The sequence below is a fragment of the Arachis stenosperma genome, chromosome 7 (genome assembly GCF_014773155.1).
Source record: "Arachis stenosperma cultivar V10309 chromosome 7, arast.V10309.gnm1.PFL2, whole genome shotgun sequence".
In the NCBI taxonomy this organism is placed as follows: domain Eukaryota; kingdom Viridiplantae; phylum Streptophyta; class Magnoliopsida; order Fabales; family Fabaceae; genus Arachis; species Arachis stenosperma.
This window is the reverse complement of record NC_080383.1, coordinates 15,392,894-15,412,211: the sequence shown is the minus strand read 5'-3', so window position 1 is coordinate 15,412,211 and position 19,318 is coordinate 15,392,894. Positions and strand designations below refer to the sequence as shown.

Genomic DNA, 19,318 nt, shown 5'->3' with positions numbered 1-19,318 from the left:
TTGGTATTTTATTCTTTCGTCCTTCTCAAACTTTACTTTTATTTTCTCATGGTTTTGAAAATCGATCGGATCGGATTGACCGGTCTGACTGAAAATCGGAAGATTTTGCGGTTCGATGACTTCAGTTCATGCTGAGAAACCGCTGCTCTAAAAATTGCTAGAGAACCGTCCGGTCGGTTTACACGAAAGGGTCAGATTCAGAGATTCCTAATTCGTTTCTTCTCCCAGCCCCCTCAGTCTTTTTCCCTTTTTTTTCATTCATTCAGAAAGAAATCACAGAAACTGAGAGACAAAAAAAAAAAAAAAAAACCCTAGCCATCACCGCCGCTGAAAGCAGTGGCACACTGCTATCGTCCGTCGCACTCACAGTCCGCCGTCCGTCCGTCCGTCTAGCTTCCCTCGTGCTCCAAGTCTCCGACCCCTGTTCTCTCTCACCAATCGAAGCTTCTTCCTCGAGGTCAGCTCGGTGTCCGTCGTCTTCGCCTCCCCAGCCACGCTTCCGTCGCCCAAGCCATTGAATCCCTTTTTCTTTGCCATCCGTTCTGCTAGCCGTATCACAGAGCCCTAGTTGTGGAACTCTGCGGTCGCTGCGCCGAGCAGGACGACCTTGAACTTCCGCCGCCGCTATTGTCTTCTGTACGATATGTCTGTTCGGTCTCCGCCCTTGGAAGCTGTCTCGTGACTCCTGACTCCTGACTCGTCAGTGGGGAAGTGAAGAAGAAGGAATTACAGTGGTTGTTGTCTGCTCGCCGTCGTCTGCTCGCCATGCTGCTCGCCGTCGCCTTCAACCGCTCTCCGTCATACTCTGCCCAGACTGCACAGATCGAAGGTCAGTGCTCACTGCTAGTGCTTGTTATTCGTTTTTTTATGCTTTGTTCAGAAGTGAGAACGAAGGTTTAGGATTCTGCTAGTGCTACTCAGATTGATTTTTTCGTTTTCTTTTTTGAATTTTTCGTTCTTGGTTCTTTGTTCTTAGGTTTAGGATTCTTCTAATGCTAATGCTACTCAGATTGAATTGTTGAATGATTAACTCTGCTCTGTTGCTGGGTTATGCGGTGTTTTGTTTTTTTGTGCTGTGTTGAAACTTTGATAATCCTTGTTAATATTTGGAAAAGTTGTGCTGAATTCTTGTTAAAATTGGGATCAGTCTGCTGTCTGCTGAAAATATTGCTAATCTTTATTAAAATCATGCTTTTATTTGTTCAATATAATCAATCTAATCTTTGTTAAAATTATACTGAAGCATGAGCTTTTATTTGTTCAATACAATAGTGATATAATCCACTATAATAAAAACTATGCAAAAGAAAGAATTTCAGCATAAGACCAATAAAAAGAAAAAATATATGCAAAAGATTTAAGTAAATCCAAAAGAAGTTCAACTATGATAGGTGTATACCAAAATCAGCCACCAGAGTAGAAAATATATGGTGGTTGATTTTGGCGTGCAAATAGTATTTTTAAAAGAAGTTCTTGCTTGAAGAGGTGTGTTAAATATATAACCATTCATGTACATCTTTCTATTAGTTTAAATTCCTAGGAGAAATGATTTCATCATGACAGGATAGAGTACACCTCCAAGGTATGCAAGAAGGAAGATTCACAAAATCACTTGATTTTTTTTCCGACTGACGAATTGTTTTGTTCTTACGAAAACAAAACTGTGTTTTAAAACATTGGCGATAATTAACTAACTGAATGACAATAAATTTTTTGGTTACATGAGAAAGAAACAAAGAAAACTAACTGAAAACAATACGGGTCTCTATTACTAGAAAGAAGAAATGCTAAAGCTTGAGGAGGTGCGTGCTAAACATGCAGCGCAACGTCCTAATGAAGATTTTCCTTTTTCTAAACAACTTATAGTAGATCATACATGGTCTTGAAGTGGTTCAAATAGAAAAGCAAAGCACCAAGAAGGGGTCTATGAATTGAATGCTTGTGCTTTGTTATGCTCTTATAAATCTCCCAACCACACACGCCGAAAGTTTAATATATGCATGGCGATAATGTTGTGCCTTTGTATTTAGTAAAATGATAGAACTTGTTTCATCTAATCAAAATTATTTATTTTAGAGTAATATTTAGACAATACAGTCTCTCTCCATTAGTCACTAACGGTGATAGCTGACGTGAACGTTAACTCGTATATGTGGTTGTTAAATGTCTACGTGTGCGAGCTGAACCAAGCAATCTCCAGAGTGAAGTGCAAAACAGTTCTCGAAGAATTTAAAAAATCTCAAAATAGTCTGAGAAATTTTAAAAATTTCAAAACAGTCCCTTTGAATGTTCTTAATCTTTTTCAAAAGTTAACGTCTAATAATATTTTAATTAATCAAAAAAATAAAATATTATTGAAAAATATATAATAAATAAAAATACAAAAAATAACAAAATATACATTACAGGATAATTTTATTTATTAACATTAAAATGCTAGAAATTAAAATTTAAAATTTATTTTTTGCTATATTTATATTATTTATTTATTTACCTAGGGCGCGTATCCCGGATAGTGTACTGCGTCTTCTGTGTGTGACTGTTATTGCGAGAATTGGATTCGGCGTTGCTCTTTGGAAGAGAAGCTGTAGACGGAGAATCAAATTCACAACAGAACAACTCAACAAGTGAACAACAAGAAGCATCAAACTCCCTTTGTATTCATGATGGCTTCCTCCAACGACGCTGTTTTCACTTCGTCAAAGGACACCGAAAAGTTCCTCTGTAACTTGTTGCTGGATTCCACACAACCCATCTCTGACCGCTTCAGAGCCCTCTTCTCACTTCGCAACCTCAAAGGCCCCGCCCCTCGCGATGCCCTCATTCTTGGTTTGTCTTATTATTATTATTATTATTATTATTATTATTATTGCATTTCAGCAAGTTATAGATTTTATTCATTTATTTATTAAAGTAATTTCAATTTTGTTTTGGAATTACAATAATAAATGTAGCGTATAAACGTCGACGCTGTTTTGATTAGAGCTACTTTTACTTCGCAGCCACGAGAGATTCATCAAATTTGTTGGCACATGAAGCTGCATTTGCATTGGGCCAAATGCAGGAAACCGAAGCCATTCCAGCTTTGGCAGCAGTTCTAAATGACCATTCTTTGCATCCAATTGTTCGCCATGAGGTAGTTTCCGCGAAGCCCTGCTCTTTGTTCTTGTTCTTGTTTTTGCAAATTGTTCCAGTTTTAAGAGCATTGTGTTTGTTGTAACTGCATAGGCAGCTGAAGCACTTGGTGCTATTGGTTCATACGGTAACATTCCCCTGCTGAAGAGTAGTTTGGATTTAGATCCGGCTCAGGAGGTCCGCGAAACTTGTGAGTTGGCTCTTGAACGTATTCGACATGTAAAGGATGCTGGAAATAGTGATGATTCATCTACAACTGATATTTCACCTTTTAAGTCGGTTGATCCAGCCGCACCGACATTTTCTTGTACCTCGGTACAACAACTGAGGTTTGTCCAGTTCATGCTAATGGATAGAACCTTGTGTAACTAAACATTAGATAGTTGGTTTGCTAAGCCGTCTTAATCAAATCAGGGAAATACTTCTGGATGAAGAAAAAGGGATGTATGAGAGATATGCAGCTCTTTTTGCACTTAGAAATGATGGTGGAGAGGAAGCTGTTGCTGCTATTATCGGTTCATTGGGTTCAAAAAGCGCTCTTCTACGTCATGAGGTTTGATAAGTACACTTTCTTTTCTTTGTTTTTATTTTTCTGTAAATTTTATTTTGTTTGAAGATGCCCAAATATTCTTTTGTACTTTGAATGCAAATGCCTATATTTTTGGCAATTTTTTAGGTTGCGTATGTTCTGGGTCAGTTGCAAGACAAAGCTGCTTCAGCTGCTCTATCTAACATACTTAAAGATGTGAATGAGCACCCAATGGTTAGACATGAAGCTGCCGAAGCTCTTGGATCAATTGCAGGTATTGAAACCAAATATTAAAAACTAAATGTTGTGATATCTTTTACGCACTAAGGTATTCAATATGTTAAAGGAGTGTGATCTTTGTGATGCCATGTATGTCTAGTAGAAGTGCAATAATATCATATACTGTATGAAATTATATGTTAATATAGAATCAAGGAGAAAATAGTGGCAGTCCAAGTGAATTTAGATTGCAAATTCTAGTTTTTTAATGCTTCTGTCCATCTGTGTTGTGACTGGTCAAAAGTAACCTCATTCTCATTCAGGTTGAATAATGCTTCTTGTACCATTCAACTGGCAATACTTGCTAGTTATAGTCAAAGTGATTTGCAAGTTTTTGAGACATTTATGTAAACTAAAATATCATACAAGTTACTTGTTCGAGTTGGAAGAGATATAGATAATCTCCTTCACTTTGGAGAAGCATCTTACTGTTACTACATGAAATCACTTTGAAATGTAAAACATTTTCTAGCCAAAAGTCAAAACCTTTATTATCTTCTTGAAATATTGATGGGATATTTTTCTGTTATCAGTTGATTTTCTAGCCACTAGTCTCTTAATTAAATTCTACAATAAACAGATGAATAGTATATACTTTTTCTCTGACAGTTTTTCTGGTAATTTATGGTTGTTCCCTAGTCTATATTATGTATAAACTAAGCTCAAGTTTAATTTAGTCTCTTGTGAGAAACTTAGTTAAGCCTCAAAGTGGTCCATCAGATTGGCCGCATGCACTAAAATAGTTCCTAAGATTCTAATTGTATCAATTATGTCCCTCAGATTGGCAAAAGTGTACCATGTTGTTTCCTCGTCCCTTTTCCATCAAGTGACTTATCACGCCATTAGGAACTAAGGTGGCACATTTTCTAATCTAGACCTAATTGGTGTAATTGAGATCTCAGAGATTATTTTAGTACGAGCTGTCAATTTCAAGATGACACTGGGCTTAACTCGAGAAGCTTAATTTATCTCATTATCTTTAATAAGATGTTTTTTTTTTAAGCTAACCGACTGGACATATATTAGTTTATTGCTAATTCGGCTTGTGCTCAGCATTTAAATGCCCTCATTTACACTTTTCTAACAAAGTTCTTTTGCTATTATACCCTTTAGATGACCAAAGTGTAGCCCTTCTTGAGGAGTTTACAGCAGATCCGGAGCCTCTTGTCTCTCAAAGCTGTCAAGTTGCACTAAGCATGCTAGAATATGAGCGATCAGGAAAATCATTTGAGGTATTCACCAAAGTAGTTACCATAGAATTCGCTAGTTTTGTTTTAATTTTTGTTAACATGGCTTTTCTCCCATTGTGGCAGTTCCTCTTCATTCGAACTCCAACTGTGCATTGAATTACAGAAGAAGGAAAATGCATGAGATTCAAGAGATACACACAGAAAAGGCGTAAAACATTTAGCTGATAATAATTAGCTGATTTCTTGAAAATTTATTTTTATTTACAAGTTCACACACTTTGATTTTACCTATCTCTTCTTCCTTTTGTACTAGAACCATAGCACCACACCCCCATTGCCAGAACCACTGCTTCACTCTTTGGTAGCATTCCTCGTTGGCCACTGCAGTCTGCAGACTATAATGACTCTACCAAAACCAAAATTACCAAAATGAAAAAGAATGAAAAAAAATATATTTGTGACAGAGAGGGAGGTGAGATTTAAATTTTGTACTTCAAACACCTTAAACTATGTTTTGAACATTAAAAAAAAATCTTTATATTCAAATGATTGAAATTATAAATCCAAATTGACAAATAAAAGGGAAAAAGAGATTGAACAACTGAAACCCGTTATTTTGGAACATTTAAATTACAAATATTGAGAACGTACACAATTAGAAAAAGGGTTATGCTCTGGTGACTAAGGTAATTCCCTTCTTCATGTGATGAAAGTGAATCATAATAATTTACTTATTGGGCTAATTTTTGGTAGCGTTGGGCTGTTTTTGTTAGGGATAATCATTTTTGTTTCCAATGTTAATTGTGTTTTTCATTTTTTATTTTAACTGGCTCAAATTAGATTTTTGGTAGGAGGACAAATATTTTGAAGCGGCATTTTGGGCGTGGAGAGAACGACAATAACTACATCCATAATGTAAAAAAGCAAGCCATGTGATGTTGGAGGAACTTTAAACACCGCCTAATTTCCTAATCACACTGACACTGTCCACTCCTATCTTATAACTTGGACAACATATAAAAAATAATAATCATAAAATACAAAAAGTAATTTATAAAGAATTCAAAACCTGAAAAAAAAAATTATTCCATAAAATTAACTTCATCAAAACATATCCAAAATTTTAATTTTATAACATTAACATTATCCAAAATATCCAATAAAGATCCACAAATTATACAAGACAATAATTTATTAACGTTACCACAAACTGCTCCTTTATAAAATTGTTAATTATTAAGATACTTATTAGGCCAATTATAGTATACAGATATTCTCTTAGAAGGATATCATGATAACACAGAACAATGTTGATAGGTGGGGGAACAGCTTGGAGATATGGTTCAGAGAGCTTGAGAGCTTATGGGAGGATTTAGAAGCAAGCCATGCTGCTGGCTTGACTTGGATGTAGTGGAAGTGGATCTTTAAATGTTTGGCCCGATAATAGAGTATTGGATTGTGATATTGGGTTTCAAAGTAGATCTTTTATTGTTTGGCTTTATTATTAGTTTGTTGTTTAGTTTTTTGGGATATTATTTTAATTTCATACTCAAAAAATTATTTAAATTATAAATATTTTTTTATTCATAATTATTAATATATATGTTATTAAATATATATAAATAAAAAATTTCAAAATTTTTTTAATTTCTAAAATATTTTTTAAAAATATATATTTAATGTTGAGTACTTTTTATCTATTTTAAAATATTTTGAGGATAGAATTTTTTCAAAAGTGTGTTCAAAAATCCAGGGTGATTTAGAAATTTTATCCATATTTATTTGATATTATTTATAATAAGTTTGCCAACTTTAAAATTAATCAAATTAAACAAAACTACTTTTATTGAAACAATTCTATGAATCATAAAAGTTTTATTATTAAAAATAATAATAACAAATGTTAAAAAATGAATTTTTGGTATTTTTACTTAAATAAATTAAATTTCATATTTATATTTGCATGTATCTTTTTTAAAATATTTATAATTTTTTTACATTAAGTGCAAGAAAAAAATATTCATAACTAACTTTGGGCCATGCAAATTATAAAAATCTTGGAAAAAAATATGAAGTTAATTGAAAAACAGTGAAATAGTAGATATTTATATGCTATTTAGTTTATGTTTTGGGTTTATAGTTGAGTAAAATATCGTTTTTGTCCTCAATGTTTGGGGTAAGTCCCAAAATTGTCCCTAACGTTTCAGTCGTTCTATTTAAGTCTTTAACGTTTTAAAATTGACTCAATGTTGTTCTGCCGTTAGGGATCCGTTAACAGAATTGACGGCGGGACAAAATTGAGACGGTTTTGAAATGTTAGGGATTTAAATAGGACGAAAACGTTGGGAACAAAAACGATACATAGAAATAAATTTTAATTTTATCCTTCAATAATATCAATTTTTTACTCTACATAATATTCAATTATTTTTTAATCACATCTAAGTAAATTACACTTAATAAGGAATAATAGTTTTTGATGTGCTTTGACCGTAGTGTGACTAGGCTCTTGGTATTAGCCCTTTCTTCTTGCATGGATGCGGGAACACACCTTTTGTTCTACAATCCACCGTAGCTTCTGCACCTTCCGTTTCCTTCTTTCTTCGTTGTTGAATGACGTGACCGAAGAGAAGGAGAGCCGAGAGAAAAGAGACGATGTGGCTTTTAGTGGAAGGCAAGAAAGGTTAAATGAATTGACATAGTTGTAAGAATCGGTCCGAACCGGCCAATTTGACTACAAAAACCGGTGGATCGGACTCGCAACTGGTCTGGTGCAATCTTAGAACAGCTTAAGGAACAGAACCGGTCAAAGTCGGTTAGAACTGGTCAAAGCAGGTAAAAACTTCTTAGAATCGGTAAAAATCGGTTCAACCGAACCGTTCGGAAGAAAACTCCAAAATTGATGAAGATGTCGTTTGAAACCCGGTTCGACTACACCCCACCAAGCCGGCTCCATCGCACCTTCCATGTGCTCACGCCACCTCCTCTGCGCCAGCTGCATACTGCAATAAGGGGCCAACACGTGTCGATATGTGAAACAAAGTGAAAATAAATCTGCATATCTGTATGAACTTTGATCTGTACACTAGCGCGATTATATTTTTAATGACCCAATACGAATTGATAACCGAATTTTTAATTCAATCAACAAAGTCAAACTAGATTTACCAATTCGACTAACAAGATCAAACTGGATTTAATAACTATGCTAAAAACAATTTTTTACCAATTTTTTTATCTAAGAACTTAATTTCATTAAACAAAAAATATGACGGTCATCTTTGGTTTTTTGAAAATGTAACTTTTTTTCTTTTTGATAAACAAAAAAAAAAAACGATTGCACATTAGGATGGATTTTTTTAAAAAAAATTAAATATTAAAAAAGTTTTTGCTTTTACTTTTTAAAAAAAGAAAAGTATTATTCACTTAAAAAATTAAATTAATAACTTTTTAATAAAAATAATTTTTTTTAATATGTAAACATATTTAAATTTTTATGAAAATATTTTATTTTTGAAAAAAAATACTTTTTCACTAAAAAAAATCAATCCGAATAAATACTAACTATCAGTTACATAATAACTTTAGCATCACAACAACACACAACGAATCTATTCTTAATATATAAAAGTAGGTACATAAGCATGCACCACATTACTTTTGAGACATTTCTTTCCTCCTACTAATGCCATGTCAGCAATATTGCTTACTTGGCACAACTTTAGAATTAACCACTCAATTCTTGTCAAATCAACTATTATTTCCAAATCAGCAAAAAAAATAAAATAAAATATACATATAAAAAACTAAAAAATAGAATCCAATAAATTTGTAACCTACAAATACATTGAATTCATATTCCTATATTTATTATATCTTACCGTTATAAATAATATAATAAATTTATAACCGCAACAATTAATTTATTAATTTTTATAAATAACTCACTAAAGGTAATAAATATCCATATTACAAATATCATAATAATATTATTAATCATAATAAATTTTACGTTATAAGTATTTAAATTCCATATCATTTAAACTACATATATAAGTCTCTTATTACTATTCATTCACATAACATCAAATTTAGCACAAAAAAATTATTTTCGAATTGCACATTTCAAATTTACTCAATAGAGTATCATTCTTTTAGAGCAGAACAATTAGAAATCGAATAACTATCTAAAATCTAATGGCCATGCAATGAGAATCTGATGATCAGGTATGACAAAAAAAATCACAACATGCATCATACATTCAACTTACTCAAATATCATATACCTAATGATAACATAAATTGAATATTGGAATAGGAAAAGATCTTCACAATTTTAGTAACTATAAACGAAATTGATGACAAATTAGGATGGAACTATGTTAAATGTAAAAAGTGTCAGAAGAAAGCATATAAAAAAAAGAAACAACTACATTTGTGGCACATGTAATCAAACACCACAATATCTAACAATAAGATAACTCTGTATACTTTTCATAATCTCATCTGTCAAATTATTAGTTGCTAACCCAATACTTATTTTAAGTTTAGAATTCAATTAAAGGTTTCAGATCAAAGTGTTACAACAACTTTTGTACTATTTGATGACGACGCAAAAAATTTATTGGGCACAACTGTTTCAAATCTAATGACATTTCAGAAAAATAATGACATTGAAGCACCACCCCATCAAGAGATTAAGGAGAAAGAAAACCATACAAATTCAAGACACATATTCGAAAGAAGAACATACATACAAAGATGGAACCAAATAACACAGTAGAAAGTGCATCAAACTCAACAATTCATAAAGAACATGTCTTCACAAGAATCTACCACAAAATGAAGAAAATAGCAACTCTAACAACCAACAAAAAAAGGAGGACGAGCGCACATAAGATGACTAAGTCCATCAACTAAAACAAATGCAAAAATTAAACTACCAAATAAAAATGTTACTTTGTATAACTCCAACATCCAAATCTTTTATACTACAAATTATTTAAAATAAAATACCTTTTAAATTTAACTTCAATTTACACATATTTAATTTATTTCTACAAAACATAACAATTTTTAATATTTATTATATACTATCATTAATTTATCGTCCTGCGCATCGCGCGGATCTCATTCTAGTTCAAATTATAACGGTTTAAATTTTTCTTTTACCTTTGGTATACCGTTTACTTATTTAAAATTTTAATTAAAGTATTCCTATATAACTCTAAATACTTTAGAGTTTAAAAATTTTCTGTCATCTATAATAACATGATTTTCTTATCATATTTTATATTATTGAAATTTATTTATTTTATACATTGTAACTGTTAAATAAATTCTAAAATTTTTATTTATGTTTTGAAATAAAATTTTATTCTAATCTTTTAATTATTTTACCAAATTTATAATTATAAAAATAAAAATGTAAAAACTAATTTCTCAAGATTAAAAATAATAAAAATGTGGTCGAAAAATAGGATCACATACTTTGGCTCTTCTTAGGTTTAATATTAAGTTTTTTTTTTCTTTTTTGGTTTAATATTAATTTTCATCAAATACTATTCTAGTAAACTAATAACCACTATAGAACAGTTTTTATATACTAATAACAATAAATATAATAAAAAGCTTTAAAAATCAAATCATTTTTCAAAGAAGAAAAAAAGCCCATTAATGCTGACCCAAAATTTACTAATGGTTCACCTGTTTGTGTGGCTCTCTCAAGCTGAATATGATTTGCCAAGCTGCTCTTTCAAAAGAGATAAAAAAAATCTACGTGTCATAAAGTAGTTTAATCAAAAAAAATATTTGTATATCTGTACAAATTTAAATCTGTACCAAAGAGTAACCCTACTTATTAATATACTGATGTCCTAATATAAAATATAAGAATTCCAATATAATACAATTGGTTAAATCATCCTCATTATCTTATCTTTTCTATTTTAAACTAAAAACATCTTTTTCAAAAAATTATAACAAACTTATATTAGGATGGGAATGACCATCCCTTGTGATAATAAATCCTGTTAATATATTTCTTATGGTCTAATTTAAAATGTATTAATTTTTAAAAAATAAATATAGGCTGGCATAAAATTGTCCTCTAATTTAAAAATTGAGTGACTTAAATAATGGTGTTATCTTTGCCACTTAAGTCGTCTTTTTTGATATACTAGATTGACTAAGATGATGTAGACAAATAATAGTAGGTTACGATACCAGATTCACAGTAAGAAAAATATTTGTTTAAAGGCTTTTTTTTTTGTTGCAATGCAGAGTTAAACTAGGTTTAGCAATGGCATTCTATCTCTTATGAGAAGACACAATGGCTATGCAATAGAGACGTTTTGGTTGTATCAATACTCGTATTTTATTAATAGGATGAAGATCCCCAACTAAAGTTACAAACACATTGTTGATACCATTCTTTACATACTGAGTTGAGTTCGGCCAACCATCATAGATGCTTCATTCCAAGTCAAAGCCACCATGGACGTCGAAAACTCCCTCAATTAGGATACTGAGTGCCACCTGAACGATGAGGCACACGAAATACCCGATAGAGCCACGATAATCCAACCTTTTGTGAATGTAAGTGGCCTTTGTCACCTTCATGCCGTGTCGTATGGAAAAATAATGTCTTTATCATTTTCGCATGCCTTGCAGGTTGAAAATCCGCTCTACTGTGAGCTAACAAAAAGTGTGAAGGCACTCTCTGCTGCAGTTGAAGCTTTGACCTATAAACTAGAGGTATGTTGTCTTTCTCTCTAACTGCATATTTTTGTCATTTTGAGTGCTTAAAGTGATGAGCTTTCATGTCAAAGACGAGAATACTTATATTAAATTTTTGTTTGTTGAACCCACTTCCAGGCATGTGAACTCAGGTGACTCTCCTAGCTGCTTTAGACGAATGATTTCATTTCTAATCTTACCAGTGACATCCACAAATTCTTTAACATTTTTACAAGCAAGCACACACATCTCCTTACAAAGATCGTTCAACATCCAATTTTGACAAGTCGCCATGGAATCCCAACAAAAGGGTCCCTTGTCCATGAACACCCTCACTCTTGACCTAGCATTCTTTGACCACCTTGCCAAGAAAAGACGGTTTGGAATTTTAGTGAAGTCTAAATGTACAAATATTACGACAACATGATCACAAGGTAGTATACTGAGAGATTCCATCCTCATGCAAGAGCACTTAAAAATGGAAGAACTAGGGTAGTGAGATACCTGCTACTCCTTCCATGAATTGTCCGACCATGAAAGGGTGTAAATTTCACATGTTGGTGTGAGTGTGCATGATCAGACCTTTAAACTGCATGCCTTTGTCAACATCGGTCTGAAAAGGAAGAATATTTCTCTTGTGAGTATATTTGTAGCTAATTTCTCTAGTGCATGGAGCGAACTTTGTAGTACCAAATTGCCTACCATAAAAACTAGGTCAGTTTGGCATTCCCTTGACCTCATTTTCGATATACAACGAAAAAATTGCTCAACAAAGTCTCTCAAATTGTGCCATGAGTGAACAAATTTTTCCAACATTGAATGCAGCCCTTTGCATCTAGATGTCGTCCTGAAACCCCCCAAAAAATGCCCACAAATATGTCCTGTTGCCTACATTTTCCTCCTGGCATAAAGGTCACACATCCATTAATTATTTTCGAGGCCAAGTTTTGAAACCATCATCACCCATCGGTCTTGGAACTTTGATATCTCATAATCGAAAGGGATGCATCTTTTAAACTCGGACGTGAACGTTGGGTTCCCAAGGTTGGATGTTGCATTCCTAATTAAGTGCAATGCACAGAACCGGTGGTAGATACTAAGAAACACTGATTCAATGGCCTTTTTTCATGGCTCCATGACCATCCGTGATAACACATTGATGAGCTTTTTCATTCATACATTCCAAGAATTATTGCAGTAACCAAGTATAAGTATCCTCATTCTCATTTGAGAAAAGAGCAGCGACAAACACAATGATTTGGTTATGATGATTTATACCAAAAAACATAGCAAGAGGACACATGTACTTATTTTTCTGATATGTCGCAAACGCCAACACATCTCCAAAGATATGATAATTCAATTGACTACATTTGTTATACGAGAAAACATATACCAAACGACCCTCTTTGTCAGCCAAGTATCAAACAAATATTCCAAAATCGTCTTTATCAATTGATTGCAAGAACTTTAAGCAAGCTATGGCATCCCCGCCTAAGATCCTTCGTTGCTTGTCTATTAGGTTATATATTTCTTTCTTTAAAAATGGAATATTTTGAAAGTCCACTACTGCGTTGACAAAGGATGCATAAATCTAAGGAGTCTTTATCCCAACTTTCAACATCATGTTCATTTGGTCGATTCCGCCAGCATCCATCTTCCTATGTCTCAGAAGCATGAAAGTCAATTTATCAGCAAGCAACTCGTGGTTATGAACTTCTTAGAAATATGTTATGTTCCATTTCTCAGTATCTATATGGACATGAACACGCATCTCAGCCTGGCATCCATATCTAGTCTCCGATTTTGGCTCATGTTTACGTTGACTGCTCTCGTCATAGGATTTCGTCTCCCTAAATCCCTCTCCAAAGCAAACAAATGATTGTTGTGTGACATCACCGTTAACATCGCGCTTCAACTTGCTCCTTCTTGCAGCAAATTCATTCATTTTGGCATACAAATGTAGAAAGAGAAGGAGACATTAAGATATGGGAAATGTAGCATCTTAATCTCATCCACCATTAGTGACTTTAAGTTAAAACTACCAAGGTCACTAATACCATCAATTGACCTACCATCCCAATTCTCATAGAAGTTATCGTAAAAAAAATCGTTGGCTTCAGAATTCACGTCCATGCCTTTATCGCTTAGAGGTTCTTCAGCATCACAAAAGTAATTTTCATCAGCACTCATTTTCATGGTCGGGTAAATAAGTTGGTAGTGCTTCACACTCAAAAGAGACGTCATTATGGTTAAAAGAGACTTCCTCTTCTGGGCCTACAAAGAACAAAGAAACAAACTAAATCTACATCAAATCTCCTAAATCTTTCTCCGACTTAAATTATTTACATAATAACGGACTATAATAACCTTATCATCACAATAATTAATGGAGACCGCGGAAGACAATCAATACTCAAATATAATTTCTATCAAATTTGTAAACTTCATTGTGGGTGGATCTATATTAAAAATAATCAGAATATTAAGTGTACAATTGCATAAATTAATAATAGGGGTGAGTAAAAATACAATAAAAAAGAAGAAGTGAAAAAATTATTTTTAATGTACCTTTGAAAATGTATTATGTTGTTAGTTTTCCCTACACTTATCTTCGGGACTTCGGGATATAAAGCTAAGGTTAGGGTTGCAACAATGACTTCTGGAGATGGCTAAAACAATGACTGAAGTTAAGACATACATTTTTCCACATTCCATTATCCTGTATATCAGATTTAATTATTTTCTTAAATTTTTACATTTTTTAAAAATGGATTTTCATTTGTTTTTTGGACGGAGGTTTTCATTTTTTTTATCCATAAGAATATTATCACTCTATTATTAACTATCCAACAAAAACATGCTAGCCTGATTTTTATGAGGCCCATTTGGACCAATTCAGCTTGTAGATCACAAAAGGGTACTCCTATAAAAATATAACTTGTTTGAGGTTTCTATATAAATATTATTTTTTCATGGAACAAAAATAAAAAGAGCACAAAAATCTATAAACCGTGTCAGACCATACGAGCCTCATGAAGAGACTGATTTTGCCAGCCCCAAGTTAGAACTCACCTGTATTCATAATACTTTTAATATGGATATCGCTTATGGTGTTCTTCTTTTATTCCCTGCTTTTATAGCTAGAAGTATTGCTACTAAGGACTATAAACAGATAATACTTTACAAAATAAATGATAAGTAAATTATTTATTATATAGGTTGAAACTTGAAACTCTTACTAGTCTAATTATCTTCAAACTAATTTGATGGTATCTATTTTTTATCTAATTTATTTTTTAATAATAAATTTTAAATATTTTAAAATTATTTATTTTTATATTTTTTAAATTAAATATTAATTTTTATTTTTTTAATAAATTAAATACCAAATTTTTAGACACCATAATAATCACTTTAACTTTTTTTTATTGTCCACGGTATCCTAACCTGATAAACTAACGATTAATCCGTCATGAATCTGAACTACATTTAAAGTTATTATATACACAAAATGAAATTTAAACTTTCGATACTTACTTAAGTGAACGAGTAAGCTAACTACTCAACTAATCTAAGCCGGGTATAACAATCACCTTAACTTTATAAGAAGAATTTTAAGTGTACCAAGTAGATCGTTGTTTCAATAATTTCAACCGTTAATCTCAATTATAAAAAATATATAATATATATTAATTAAAATTAACGGTTAAAATTATTAAAATACTGATATTCCAGGTACATTTAAAAACTTTTTAATTTTATATTCACTAGTCTTATTTTATTTTTTCCAATTCCACTAGGTCACTACTCCTTGTCTTTGGAGACCCAATATTGGGCCTTTTTCCTTTGGAAAGACAATATTGGTTTAATAATTTTTTTTGTCATCATTTTTTACTTTACTAAAAGGTCAACTTATTCGTCCATTTAAACAAGTGTCGGGTTTGAATTTTGTTTTTGTATGTAGTAATTTATTAGCTAGCAGCAAATTCTTAAATAGAGTTCAAATTTGCAACAAATTAATCCTTAACGTGTTAGGTTCGGCGATATCGTAGACAAAAAAAAAATCGAAAAAAAAAAGCTGGTGAAAGATTCGTAAATAATTCGTTGATGCTTCATAGTTTTGCACTAATGTTATTGCAAAAACAAATCAATAGTTTGATGATGAGTGTATAAATCCATCGGTTATTAGGTGATAGTATTTATTATCCTTATCAAATCATCTAACCGCAATATCTGTTAGATGATTAGCAAAGTCTAACTAAGACTATCATTTTCGAAATTGCCGGCTTAGAGTGTTTAGGTCGATAAGCTAAAACACTTGCAACTCTCTGCCTTATTAGTACATGTGATTCATTGCTTTAAATTGCTACCTCTACTTGTAATCTCATATTGAGTTGATTAATGGAACAAGTTTTGTTGACCTCACCTCAAAAGAGTCGTTTATCATAAAACCTTATTATATTGATAATCTCACGTTATTTTCTTTTTCTTTTTCTTGTTTGGTGTGTCTTGGGTGCAATTAGGAAGCATTCCATGAAAGCGAAACTGGGCCTAACAGTCAATTAAATTCTCAGTGATGATTCTCCTGGATCCATATTTCTGCTAGTTTTCCACTTTGTCAGTCAATGGCTTCTATTATGCTTTCTTAGCTTAGACCATTAAATTGTGATTGACATGGTTAAGTGTGACATAAAACAATAGTGTGGTCCTTAATTAATTAATTAAATTGGAGCCAATCAATTTATGAGGGCAATAAAATAATTGATGGGCATATAAATTGATTTGAAAATTATTGCTCACCTTCATTCAAGGTTTATCTATATATATAGAGTTTAGAAGAAGTTTGGCATATTCCTGACATTAGTAACGTTGTATTTATGCTCGTTTTCTCCTGGTTGGTAACACAGTAGCTAGACCTTGATCATGACCATTTGTGTCAGTGATGTCCTCTTAATCAAAATCAAGTTGGTGAGGTAGTGAATAACAGATAAGAGGTGGTTGAATAGAATAACCTTAAAGGTAGGTCAAAATATTTATCTTTTATCTATTTATTTATCATTTTTTTTCTTTTCTTTTTTTTTTTTTTTTACTCATTGATCCAACCTGAAAGAAGAGCTTGTTAGAAAAAAAAGTCTTAATGTCTCCTCACATGAACATAACATTTTTTCATGGATAATGTTACCTGGAGTTAAGCCCCACTTTGGTCCCTGAGATTGACGAGTTGCACCGATTTAGTCCTCCAGATCCCAATTGCACCAAATTAGTCCCCCAGATTCGAAAAAATGCACCACGTTAGTCCTTTCCCTATTTTCCGTCACCGGAGGTCTGACGCCGTTAGTGACTTGGCAAATTTTGCCACGCTGGACACAGTAACAGTTATATGACGTGGCCTAAAGTTTGAATTGCTCCAATTTAGTCCTTATCCCCCTTTTAAAACCTAAGTTCATCATGTCACCCCATCATCTTCTTCTTCTACCCGTTTCTCTCTGGTTCTTCATCTCCTGCTCCCTTCCAAGTTTACCAGCATGATTGCAAGTGGGAGCCAGAGTTCCATGCGGTCCAACAGTAGGAGTTCCAGTCGAAGTAGAGTCTCGGTTGTTCCGCAGTGGTGTGGGTGTGGGTGCCGCCCTGTTCTTCGGTGGTCCACAACAGAGGCTAACCCTAAGAAGCCATTTTTTGGGTGCCCTAACTACAATGTTAATGGTAAGAGGTGGTGTGGTTTGTTTGTCTGGGCTGACATTGGAGAAGAAGACTTGAGAGGAAGGGTAATGTCTACCGTGGATGGTGACCAAGTTAGGGTGGATTTGGCTTGGAGAATTGGGAAGATAGAAGCTGAAGTTAGAACCCAAAAAATGTACATTTTAGGTTTGACTTTGTTTGTAGTTTTTGTTGTAGGTTTTATGTTGGTAGTTAAAGCTTGAAGATGGGTTTGTGTTTCTGTATTCAGGGTGGAAGTGTATTAGAAGAAACTAAAATTTTTCTTCTCAGATGTCATAGTTGTTTTCTATCATTCAATGAAATTGCTGAAAGAAATTGCAAAAAAATGCATGTGAAGTAGCATAATTGAAGCTGGAAGAAATTGTAACAATAACAATATCCATATCAATAAGTTTTAACAAAAGTAACAATAATCCTGCCATATTAATGACAACTCTTAAGACAAAAAACACCTTAGCCAAAGGACACAGAGTGCCATCATTGTCATATTCAATTCAAATATACTAAAAGTCTACTGCCATAAATTCAGGCCACAAAACAAAAAGCATCATTTACAAAAAGTAGCCAAGTTTCATCCAAAATAGGCAAAAACAGGATCAGGTACATCTTCATTTCTTCTTCCTTGGTGGCTTGAAGCCAGGTGTTGGGACAAATTTGAGGAAGTTGGCTAGTCTTGAAGATGTGGCTGAGCTTGCTCCTTGTAGTGGATCCACAGTAATCGAGCCTGATGGTGGTGTGGAGGACCTCCTTCTTGTCTGCAACTTGGATGGCCTCGCAGGTGGATCCTGTTTCAGTAGGACATAAATTCAATTTAACGTGAACAACAATTTTGAGTATGAGTTGTGAAACTAAATGCAACTACCTCTTGACTATGTTGGGACTGTTGTGCATCGGAGTAGTTTTGCTGGGAGAGGTCGATCTCAACTGGTGCAGGTGGCTGAGCAGGGGCTTCTGGAGCAGCTTGAGATGGTGCTTCTGGAGGAGCCGGAGCAGGTGCATCTGGAGGAGCTTCAGTATGTGCTTGTTCAGTGGGCTTTGTCTTAGCAGCAGCTGCAGCTGCATCAGCAAGAGCTTGAGCAATATCAGCTGCTCTCTTTTTGGACAACCCCTCTTTGTGTGCCCCTTTTGTAGACAGTATTTGCATGTAAACGGTTTTAGTTGTCTCTTTAGAGTCCCAGTTACCTTAGACTTCTTGCTTCCCTCATTACCCTCATCTGCATCCTTTCTCCTTTTCTTTGTTACTGGTCCTGGCTTCTTCTTTTTCTTTGGAGCTTGTGGTCTATTCTGGTCAGATTTTTCCCAAAGAGATTGTCCAGGCAATGGATTTATGTAATGTGCATAGGTGTCTCTATATGCGTCCATGGTGAGCCACTTATGGCAGAAATCTTCAGGCCTCTTATTCACCTTTGCGAGGGCTGCACACGCATGCACACAGGGCATTCCTGAAGGAATTAACAAAGTAATGTGTCATTAAAGTATTTAACAAAGTTCTCTTGGTTACTAAAGTATGTAATTACCTGTTAGCATCCAAAATTGACATGTGCAGAGTCGCTTGCCCAAATCCACTACCATGTTAGTTGGATGACCATGAACTTCAAACTTCTCATACTCATCATCCCCTGTCCAGATTGGCATCCAACTTTTAGACTCCTTCCTGATCTTGTCCAACCTACTTTGAACCACTGGTGGTAGCTTTCCTACATGCTTAGCCAACTTAACTTTGTTT

The 19,318-nt window shown here is 33.5% G+C and overlaps 1 protein-coding gene across 1 annotated transcript; it reads left to right on the top strand.

Annotated features, from left to right (window-relative positions):
- The first annotated feature begins 282 nt into the window (after window positions 1-282).
- LOC130939148 (deoxyhypusine hydroxylase-like) lies at window positions 283-5,716 on the top strand. The gene is made up of 8 exons (XM_057867246.1): window positions 283-829; window positions 2,499-2,829; window positions 3,003-3,136; window positions 3,229-3,464; window positions 3,550-3,688; window positions 3,812-3,938; window positions 5,057-5,175; window positions 5,257-5,716. The coding sequence occupies exons 2-8, from the start codon at window positions 2,664-2,666 to the stop codon at window positions 5,287-5,289; spliced, it is 954 nt and encodes a 317-aa protein (XP_057723229.1). The 5' UTR covers window positions 283-829; window positions 2,499-2,663; the 3' UTR covers window positions 5,290-5,716.
- The last annotated feature ends 13,602 nt before the right edge of the window (window positions 5,717-19,318 follow it).

What these genes read in the sequence shown, in the direction of transcription:
- LOC130939148 (XM_057867246.1), top strand. Translation starts at nt 2,664, where the DNA reads ATGATGGCTTCCTCCAACGACGCTGTTTTCACTTCGTCAAAGGACACC. An exon ending in ATCCAATTGTTCGCCATGAG is followed by an intron (nt 3,137 to 3,228) that starts GTAGTTTCCGCG and finishes GTAACTGCATAG; the next exon opens with GCAGCTGAAGCACTTGGTGC. An exon ending in ACCTCGGTACAACAACTGAG is followed by an intron (nt 3,465 to 3,549) that starts GTTTGTCCAGTT and finishes TAATCAAATCAG; the next exon opens with GGAAATACTTCTGGATGAAG.